The sequence below is a fragment of the Anopheles aquasalis genome, chromosome 2 (assembly GCF_943734665.1).
Source record: "Anopheles aquasalis chromosome 2, idAnoAquaMG_Q_19, whole genome shotgun sequence".
NCBI classification, from domain to species: Eukaryota; Metazoa; Arthropoda; class Insecta; order Diptera; family Culicidae; genus Anopheles; species Anopheles aquasalis.
This window is the reverse complement of record NC_064877.1, coordinates 80,500,647-80,510,646: the sequence shown is the minus strand read 5'-3', so window position 1 is coordinate 80,510,646 and position 10,000 is coordinate 80,500,647. Positions and strand designations below refer to the sequence as shown.

The 10,000-nt window shown below is 49.9% G+C and overlaps 1 protein-coding gene across 1 annotated transcript in view; it reads right to left on the bottom strand.

The window, feature by feature from the left end:
* LOC126572470 (collagen alpha-1(XI) chain-like) overlaps positions 1-10,000 on the bottom strand; it is a 13,184-nt gene that overhangs the window by 602 nt on the left and 2,582 nt on the right. The window contains 12 exon segments of the mRNA XM_050231817.1: positions 1-886; positions 1,968-2,309; positions 2,382-2,566; positions 2,636-3,353; positions 3,424-4,233; positions 5,489-6,064; positions 6,189-6,395; positions 7,123-7,167; positions 7,240-7,761; positions 7,814-8,218; positions 9,288-9,650; positions 9,746-10,000. The exon segment at positions 1-886 is cut by the window's left edge and continues 332 nt beyond it; the exon segment at positions 9,746-10,000 is cut by the window's right edge and continues 399 nt beyond it. Of these exon segments, the coding sequence (XP_050087774.1) occupies positions 1-886; positions 1,968-2,309; positions 2,382-2,566; positions 2,636-3,353; positions 3,424-4,233; positions 5,489-6,064; positions 6,189-6,395; positions 7,123-7,167; positions 7,240-7,761; positions 7,814-8,218; positions 9,288-9,650; positions 9,746-10,000 (5,314 nt within the window).

The following is a 10,000-nucleotide window of genomic DNA, read 5'->3' as shown; positions in this document are numbered from 1 at the left end:
TGTTAGCTCCACCAGCCTGTGAACGATCCCACATTCCGATCAGTGTGTTCGCAACCAACATCGGTATACTATCCGGATCCGTCCAGCCGCATCCTTCCACCGCAATAGCGACATGTGCAAACGGCAGCGAATCATCTCGTACACGCACCTCGGATCCGGTGAAACGGCAAGGGCTTAGCGGCGTAAAGTCACCAGCGACCGCAGAGCCCGCGAGACCGCGAAAGTGTTGTTCGGCCACCTGCACCAACTCATCATGCTGTACACCTCCGGCAGCGGCAAGCACGATGCGTGGTGGCCTATAATGCGCATCAAGAAACTGCCGCAGATCGTCCTTACTAATCGATTCGATGTTCCTCGTTGGTCCCAGTATGCTATAACTAAGCGGTGTACCCTGGTAGGCGGTGGCATGCAGATGGTCCAATGTGACCTCTTTCAGGTTGCTTTCCACTTCCTGCATTTCGCGCAATATCACCGCTCGCTCGTGCTCAATGTCGGCCTAGGTTAGCGCCGGGTTCTGGATAATATCGGCCAGTATCTCAACCATTTGCGGTACATCTTTCGAGAGACACTTGACATAGAAAGTGGTCTGCTCCCGGGACGTGTATGCGTTCAGGTGTGCGCCCTTGTTCTCGACCTGCAGTTCAAGGCCGGTTTTCGACCGTTTAGCCGTTCCCTTGAATGCCATGTGTTCGAGGAAATGGGCTACCCCGTTGTTTGCCTCACTTTCCCAACGTGATCCCGTATCAATCCATAATCCTACGGTTGCGGTTTCGGTGCCACAGTTTTCACTTGCCACACGCAAACCATTCTCGAGTCGTGTCACTTCCGTTGGTGGAACATTCAATAGGGTAGCACGGAATTGCTCCGCGTTCGATAACTTGGTACGCTACAATGAAATGATGACACAGTGTAGCAGATTACGTTACACTTTCCTAGAAAAAATAACTCACCGATGATGCCAGTCGATAACCACGGCGTCCGCTGTAAGCACGAAGGCCGTTGTAGATCTTAAGCAACGAAACCATTTTTACGAAGCGAAGCAAACTAGACTGATGAAATTTGTTTTTCACCAGCACCTATTTTGAACGACTCGCAACGGAAACGGGCAACGCTGATTCGAACGACCTGTTTAGACAAAGCGAAAAAGCAACGCACAGGCGCAGTGCGAACCGGAATACAACACTGGCATTCGCAACAAAAAACGAGGGTTTTATTTACCGAAAAAGGATAGCAAGGACACACTTTCCGGGCGCTAGGATTTAGAACAACCACAGTTTTATGGTGGTCCTGGACGACGCTTTTAGTACGGAAGTTTACAACATCCCGAAGAATGAAATAGCGACTTTAAAGATGCTACTTACCGTTCCAAGTAGCGAAAATCCAACAGTAATTCTACTACTAATATTTCGTGTTTTGAATTCATTTCTAACTTTAATCTCAACAACAAACGATTTACAATGATACGCATTATCTCTCCCTCCCGTCTTGATCATTCCCTTGAACACGCATCCTAATGGTGAGCGCATGGTGAGTTTGCGCCTTTTGAGTGTGTGTCTGTGTGCATGTATGTGTACGTATCGCTAGTATGTACTATCTACTTTTTTCAGTAGCCGCAACGATCCTTCCCCATGAACCACGTTATGTACAAAACTAAGAAAAGTTTACAACAAATAAAAGGTGTGCGTTCGATTCCTCTCCTGACTAACGATGTGCTCAGTCCGGTGGCTGTGAGTGCATGTGAGTCACTCTCTTTGCGCCTTCGTTATCGCTAAGTCTAAAGTGTAGCTTCCTGCTTCCTGCTTCGTGCCTTAACTTACCCTTACGTTAACCTTAGTTTCCTATCGCTCATTCGTATGTGTGTTCTTGTTCGTGTGTTTTCTTGGTAAAATACTAACTTCTTCGACTAAATCCTGGGAAAAGAATCCCACTTCTCCCGGTCCAAACTATTTGAAACACACTGGACCAACCTGGAAACCGAACGCTTGATTCGGTTGCCCGTAGTCGACCGGATAGAAATCGATGATGGGCAGATACTGCAGCTTGACCGTCCGTACCTCGAACACTGTTTCGCTCTTGCTGCGGCCCGTCTTGCACCCATCAACTAGCACCGTCGGTTTGATCTTCGACTGATCGTACCCAATGTCGATCTCATTTTCGCCCAAGAACCTCAGTGCGTTGTCGTGGTTTGCTTCTTTGGTGCTGTACCACGCCACACTGTTCATGCAGGCGTAGGTAAAGTTCTGGTGCGCTTCCTGAGAGAGCAACCGCAGGAACGTCATCTGTACGGTGCCGACGGTTTCGTACGATATCTAGAGCGGACAAAGAGGCATAAAAGTGAAGATCCGGTGAATCCACTCCGTTGAACCGAACCACAAACTTACCCTGAAACCACCGCGTAAGTTCGAGTACCAGTCCGTTTTGTCGTTCTCCTTGCGCCAAGGGATCGTTGGCATCTGCGAGCTGTGGATGTCGGGAAAAACGCACGTCTCACCGGCCGATGTCATGTTGCAGTACACGTACACCGCATCGTCGCCCATGCCAAGGTTCGGATCAATCCAGTACCAACCTGTCAATGGGACGAAATCAGTAGGATTAGTAGATGACCTGCCTTCAATAGCTCCTCCCTGGAACTTACCATCCTTGAACTGGGGATGTCCGTAGTGCAGATCGCGACACGTTCGTGCCGGATTCTCTCTCGTACCGACCGGTTTCCGGATCCGGTCCAGCTCCTGGCGCATCGAGTAGATCGAGCTGTACATGTCCATGAACTTCGGTCCCAGATCGGATGATTTGGCTTTGGACTTTTTCTTTTTCTTCTTCCTTGGTTCCACCTTCAGCAGCTCCTCGTCGAAGTCATCCAGCTCGTTGTCGAGCTCACCATCGGGACCGTCTCCAGCGTCACGCTTCATGCGATCCTCGCCCTTCGTAAGCGTGAACTCGTTCATGCGGAACAGTAACTCCGGTGGGATGAGCGGTCCATCGGCCGGTGGCCCTGGTGGGCCCGGGGGACCCGGGGGCCCAGGATCGCCCCGCAATCCGGCCATACCTTCCGTTCCTTTTGGCCCCGTTGGTCCATCGTTGCCTTGAAGTCCTTGTGGGCCATCATTTCCTTTCGGTCCGATCGGTCCCAGTGGTCCTGGGTCTCCTTTCGCTCCTTCCGGTCCGGGCGTACCACGCGTCCCTTTGTCTCCCTTCTCCCCAGCGTCTCCTTTAAGTCCGACGAGTCCAAGTTCGCCTCGATGTCCTTTCACTCCGCGACGGCCACGATCCCCTTTAGGACCCTTGGCACCGACTTCACCGACCTTGCCAGGAGCTCCCGTTTCGCCAGGTTTACCCACGGGGCCGATTTCTCCCTAGAATTCGATCGATTCGTCGATTAACCTGAGGTCTGGGTGACGCTCCAACAGACGAGTGAAAACCTACCGATGGTCCAGGAGATCCTCGCAATCCCTGTGGTCCTTGCGTGCCGGGCATTCCCTGTGGTCCTGTGATGCCGATATTTCCAGGTGGACCCGGTAATCCTCGGTCGCCTTTTTCGCCGGCCACTCCGGTTGTGCCTTGAGCTCCGGCTGGTCCTTCCGGTCCAACCTTCCCTGGTGCTCCCACTTCCCCCGGGGGGCCAGGGGGACCGATTTCTCCAGGAGTTCCCGGTTCTCCCTGCTTCCCATCGTCACCATCCTTTCCGATCTCGCCCTTCGCTCCAACAAGCCCAGGTTCCCCTGGACTGCCTGGGAATCCGGGTGGTCCAGCCACACCTTTCGCTCCTTCCGGTCCTGGCAAGCCTCGTTTCCCCGGCGGTCCTGGCACTCCGGATTTACCTTCTTCGCCTTTCGGTCCGATGGCCCCTTTTTCGCCTTCCTTTCCTTCCGGTCCGATTGGCCCCGGAGGTCCTTGTGGGCCCGCCTCACCGGCTATACCTTGTGGTCCTTGAGATCCCGGTGCTCCTGGACTTCCTTCCGCTCCCCTCGGTCCTCTCCTTCCAGCTTCTCCCGGGGGACCAGGTTGCCCTATCGCTCCAAGCGGTCCGTCATCTCCACGATCCCCTTTCATGCCGGCCACTCCGGGCATTCCTTGAGGGCCCGCTGGCCCAGGGGAGCCAGGTAATCCCGTTGGACCGTCCTCCCCTTTCGGGCCGGTTCTCCCCATCTCACCCGGTGGTCCTTTTTCGCCTTGTGCTCCTGCTGCACCCGGTTCGCCGCGGCTTCCTTGAGATCCAGGTGATCCAACTGGTCCCTAAAGTGATTAAAAAGGGAGGACGTAACGATATGATCATGCATAAGAATCATCGAATGTTTTTGAGTTCTTTAATCTCTGGCTAAGGAATCACAAACTCATCTTAGCATCTCAAGCGGGCGCCAGACGAATCGTAAACTCTAGCGTTAACTCAGAATGTAATGCCAAAAAGTTTACGCTTCGTGTGGCAGGCATAATCGCATAAAAGTTTATACCGAAACGTCAACTGCAATTACATGTTGCCACAAAACATAAATCGACGAGATAAGTTGATTTCTGAGCACCTTTTTATATTTTTTAAGATGTTGTTGCTGTATATTAGCGATTGTAGAACATTCAACTCTTCATAACGCTACGCTTCATGTTGGTGCAGAGTTTACGCTTGCTTTTACACTCGGTTTTACGCTTCGCGGGCCTATAATCTTTTTGACATAAGCATAATCTTTTTGGCATTACGCCCTGAGTTTATACCAAAATTTATGCTTCGTCTTGCGCCCGCGTCATGCTGCCCACTGAAGAAAGTAACAGTCAATCCGCGGTCCGTTTCACCACGTAGTTTAGAAGGGCATGGCTTTATTAAATTTCCTTTTTCCCACTAAAGCCCAAACCATGGCGATGTTCATGGGCAGAGAGGTAAAGGCAATTCCAAAACTAGTCGCCGGGAAAACGAAATGATGTAACTCCGTTGCCCAAAATCCGATGATGGAGGCGCCAGGTAACCGGTATTTTCCGGGATTTTTAAAAGCGATTTCAATTGCTAAATAACCGATTGATCTCAAACTTCATTATGTGATGCATGTTAAAATGTTGGAAAAATGTTACTTCAATCAATTTTTCACACTACTGTCATTGCTGATGTATTATCAATCTTCTATTCCAACATGTGCATAGAATGAAATTACATAGAACATACAATTTATGATCAAAAATTAACATAAGGCCACCGCACAAAATAATTTGACACAAATGGTCAGTTTGATGACTTTATCGCCAAAAATAAATGAGTTTAGCACCAAAGAGTCACCTAACAAATTATATAACTCGATTGTTCCCAACATAACTTTGCCTCAAGTGAGCCTTTTTGGCAAAGTAAAAACCAAAGCAAGATAGAAAAATATTCATTTTCTACTTGCAATAAAATCATTTTTACACTTAGATTTTCCATACTTTTGTTTCAGCTAAAGCGTGAATTTCTTGCAGAAGTGGATGAACGTTCTTCACGCTTCATCTTTCGCAACGACCTCGTTTGACTTACCGCTTCACCTTGAGCTCCTTTGAATCCTTTCTCGCCCGGGGGTCCCATATCGCCCTTGTCACCATCTTCTCCCGGTGGACCGACCGGTCCAGGGGCACCAGCCAGACCGCGTTGCCCGGGTAATCCGTCACGTCCAACCGGACCGACCAGCCCCTGCTCACCGCGTTCACCTTTTGACCCCGAGGGTCCCGCTGGTCCTGGTGGGCCAGGCCTTCCTTCTGGCCCCGGTGGTCCCTCCCTTCCAGGCTCCCCCGGTTGTCCTTTATCACCGATCGGCCCCATCAGGCCAGGAATTCCGAGTTCTCCTTTGAGCCCAGGCAATCCGGGCATACCCATCAGGCCACGCTCTCCCGGAAATCCGGGCAATCCTCCTTGCCCTTGAGGTCCATTTTTTCCGGGGGGCCCGGGTGGACCAGCTTGACCTTCTTTTCCGCTATCTCCTGGTACTCCGGGCTCTCCCGGTTGGCCAGGAAGCCCCGGTATGCCAGGCTCGCCAACTGGGCCGGGTTCACCCGTGGGTCCTTGTGGCCCCACAACTCCTGGGGCACCGATCGGTCCAGGATTTCCATTCTCTCCCTGTGGAAGACACAGACACGAATGAGGACAAATTTGCGAACTCAGAATAGACGAACAAGACATGACGAATATCGTCGAGTAAAGAGAAAGCTGCGAAAGAGATAAAGATCTTGGCACAACTTACCGGTGGACCACGTTCGCCCGATGTTCCTGGAGGTCCATCCTTGCCAGCACTTCCGGGGGGTCCCGGTAGGCCAATAAAGCCACGAGGACCGATTTCACCGGTCATTCCGATTTCTCCCTGAGGACCGGGTGATCCGGGCTGTCCAGTGTCTCCCTTCGGTCCTGTCGAACCGTCCGTTCCTCGTCTTCCGCGTGGTCCTCGGAAGCCCTGTCGACAGAGTTTTTGTAGTTGTGGTGAGTTGTGGTGTAAACAATCCAAGAAACATGTCGAAAGGTTCATGAGTACAACAGAAACTTTTCGTTAAGGGGAGACTTGGGTTTTTTTGTGTGACATTTATTTTTTCATCATTTTTCCATGAATGCTGATCCTTTCAAGAAAATTGTGTGAAATTTTTGGAGCGATCGAAGAAAAACTGACAAAGATATTGATTTCTGAAAAGTCGCGCCTCATGCAGCTTCAATGCATCGTTCGCTACTTTGATGCGTTTTATGCTGATGAATGACGTTTTTATTGAGTCGTCGCCAAAAACGAGATCAAATATACTTGAAAAGTTGTGGTTTATTATGTCATTTGCCAAAAACGTATATAGGTAGATAGTTTTCTAAAAAGAAATCATCAAAAATGAGCCGCTTTTGGTCCAAATCAAAAGACTTCCCGGATAAGCGACGAACCCGGTTTGATCTCTTTCAACTTCAAAATGCTGCCAAAAATAAAAAAGTTGGAAATGCATCATAAACTCAACGGGGAAAACTCTATGAAAAAAATATTGATTTGCATATTTAAGATGGTACGCACGCTATGATGGGCACCGGAAAAAGAACATTTTTGCAAACACGTCTTCCTAAAATTCCTTGTACGAAATTTACTTTGAAAGGTGAAAAGTTCGTCTCGGAAGTTCACGGTCATGCACCTTAAGCTCTCACGCTCTACTTACCCTCGGTCCAACTTCTCCACGTTCTCCTTGAAGTCCGGTGTTTCCCTGGTAGATGAACAAGAGCGCAAATCAATCAGAACAGGTATTCTTTTTCGATGAATGAAACGTGCGACTTACTCTTTCGCCTTTTTCACCCGGTAAACCGGCCATACCGAAGGATCCCTTATCTCCTTTATCACCCGGTGGTCCAGGATACCCAGGGAATCCTTGCACTCCCTGCTTACCCTTATCTCCGGTATGCCCCATCATGCCGATCTCTCCGCGTTGCCCTTCGAATCCTTTCGGTCCCTCGGGTCCTTCCGGTCCGGTCGCTCCTGTCGCTCCGACGAGGCCACGCTCTCCCGGTGGCCCCATATCACCCTTATCACCATCATGCCCTTGCTCCCCTTTCTCCCCTTTATCACCGGTAGCGCCACGCTCCCCATCATCACCCTTCGGTCCACGATTTCCGGGGAATCCGATCGGCCCTTGCACACCTTGCGCTCCAACGTCTCCTTTTGGTCCGACAACACCAGGGTTTCCATCACGGCCAGGCGGTCCGTCTGCTCCGGGAAGCCCAGGGAGTCCAGGTTTTCCGTGCGGCCCGGGAATGCCGGGTGGTCCCATATTTCCTTGCGGTCCCGGTGATCCGACCGGTCCCTAAGGAGTTGAGAGTGAGTTTCGAAGCATCCAACGACTTCTTCTGACTTACCTGCGAACCAGTTTGGCCTGGCGAGCCTGGTTGGCCTTGCGGCCCAGGATTTCCCTTCGCTCCGGGTACTCCTTCCGAACCGGGCAGTCCCGGATTTCCCGTCGGTCCTGGGAAGCCGCGTGGCCCGGAGAATCCACGTGGGCCGAGCTCTCCGGTTAATCCGGGCAGCCCTGGAGGTCCATCCTCGCCTTGCGCACCGTCATGGCCTTGGCTCCCCTTCTCCCCTGCGTGCCCTTGCCGTCCGCGTTCTCCTTTTTCTCCGGGATATCCTGGTAGCCCGATAGGTCCTTGCTCTCCCTTGACCCCCTGCATACCGGTCGCACCACGTTCACCGTCACGGCCAGAGCGTCCACGTCTACCGATTGGCCCCTTTGCTCCAACCACACCGCGAGGTCCGATCGGTCCCTAACGATGATAAAACAGCAGCGTTAAAAACAAATTTGTATTTAAAGTATAAAAGCTTTTAAATTAAACACAGCAATATTGATTTAATAAGAATGTAATATACTACAGGCGATGGCGCACTCAGGATGTTTCCTATTTTAAAGTTGAATAACTCTGTCATTTTTCAACCGATTTTAAAAAATAAACCAGTTCCATTTAGGTTATTCTATGCCATTTATTGTACCATACTCAAAATATGATATCGATCAAATGACCGCCTTCATTCGACATACAAAAAAGAGGCTCTTTTTCGGGCATTTTACATTGGTTTGACAACATTTAGGGAGTTATTTTGGCATTTTCAGCTCCAATATTTGCTGTAAGTTATTTCATAGTCTTCGTTTTGTTAGCATAAACCTTATTTTTCAAGCAAACTCACAGAAAAAAGCCCAGCGCCGTGATATGCGGCGAAGGAGGAAACCATCATCGATTGCAGTTTCCACTATTGACCGATTATTTTCAATGTAAAGTGTGACAATTTCTGTCCGCTCTTTTGTCGTGAAGTGATACATTACTAAAATTGCATAGAATGACGTTTCAGAAACTGGCCTACTTGTCCAAATCGGTTGAAAAATGACAGAGTTATTCAACTTTAAAATAGGAAACATCCTGATGGCGCACCCTGTAGTTTTTACACTAGTTTGGGGCAGCGAACACAAATTTATTTTCTGTTAAAACTTGTGTCTGTTCTACTTGAAGCATTTTTGGAATTAAGAAAGTATGGGCTCAAACGTTTGATTATCAGCCAAAATAAAAATACCACAACGTGCATTTGATAGCATATTGAACTGTTAAGAATGTTCTAAAGCAGCAAAATGATGGTCTGTTGATTGATAATCTCTTCTAAAACGACATGAAACATCGCTCAAATCGCTTACTCAAAAAGAGAAAAGTGTACTAAATCCTTTGAATAACATTTTAAAACTAAGAAAACGTTTTGCTGAAGCTAAACAGTAGGCCAGAACATCAAGAAAAATTATAGATCATTCATCGACAGCAAAACGAAGCTCGCAGCAGTACAGTTTCTTACCGGTTCACCAGCATCCCCCGGTTCTCCCTTCACACCCTCGGGTCCCGGTGGTCCAACGGCTCCTGGAACTCCCGTCAACCCCATCGGTCCATCCGCACCTCGCATGGCCGTCATGTGCTGGGACAGCATCTGCCGAAGTGCTTCCGCCTGCGAGTCCGGCCCTTTCTCGTTACCGGCCGACACCAGCGGCATCATGAAGACGTGCCCGGGAGGCCCTGATGGTCCCGATTGACCGGCTAATCCGTCACGCCCTGGTTCCCCCTTTGGTCCCGGTTCTCCTGGTCGTCCCCGTGGTCCACGAACTATCTTCACACCTCCAACGATGCTCACCCTGGACTGTGCTGGAAAACCCACGGAGTGATCCTATGAATGGGAAGGAAGAGAGCGAGAGAAGAGAAGAGAAGTTGAAGATCAAAAATGACGTTACAGCTCATCGAGTGACATTCCAACAATCTTACCTCATCATCCTCCTCATGCTCCATTCTAAAGCCTGATTCAGTTCGATTCGTTCCATCAGTTGGTGGTCCACTCGGAGTCAGTCGCCGATCACTGCCAGCGGATGCATCATACTCCGGATCGGGCAATGGCAACACCGGACGCCGCTGATCGTACGTATCCACCGTGCCGCGATTCTCGGTCCGATTCTTGGCCGAAACATCAACCCGTCCATGGATATCACCGCCAAACTCCAGATTGGTGTAGTAATCATCTTC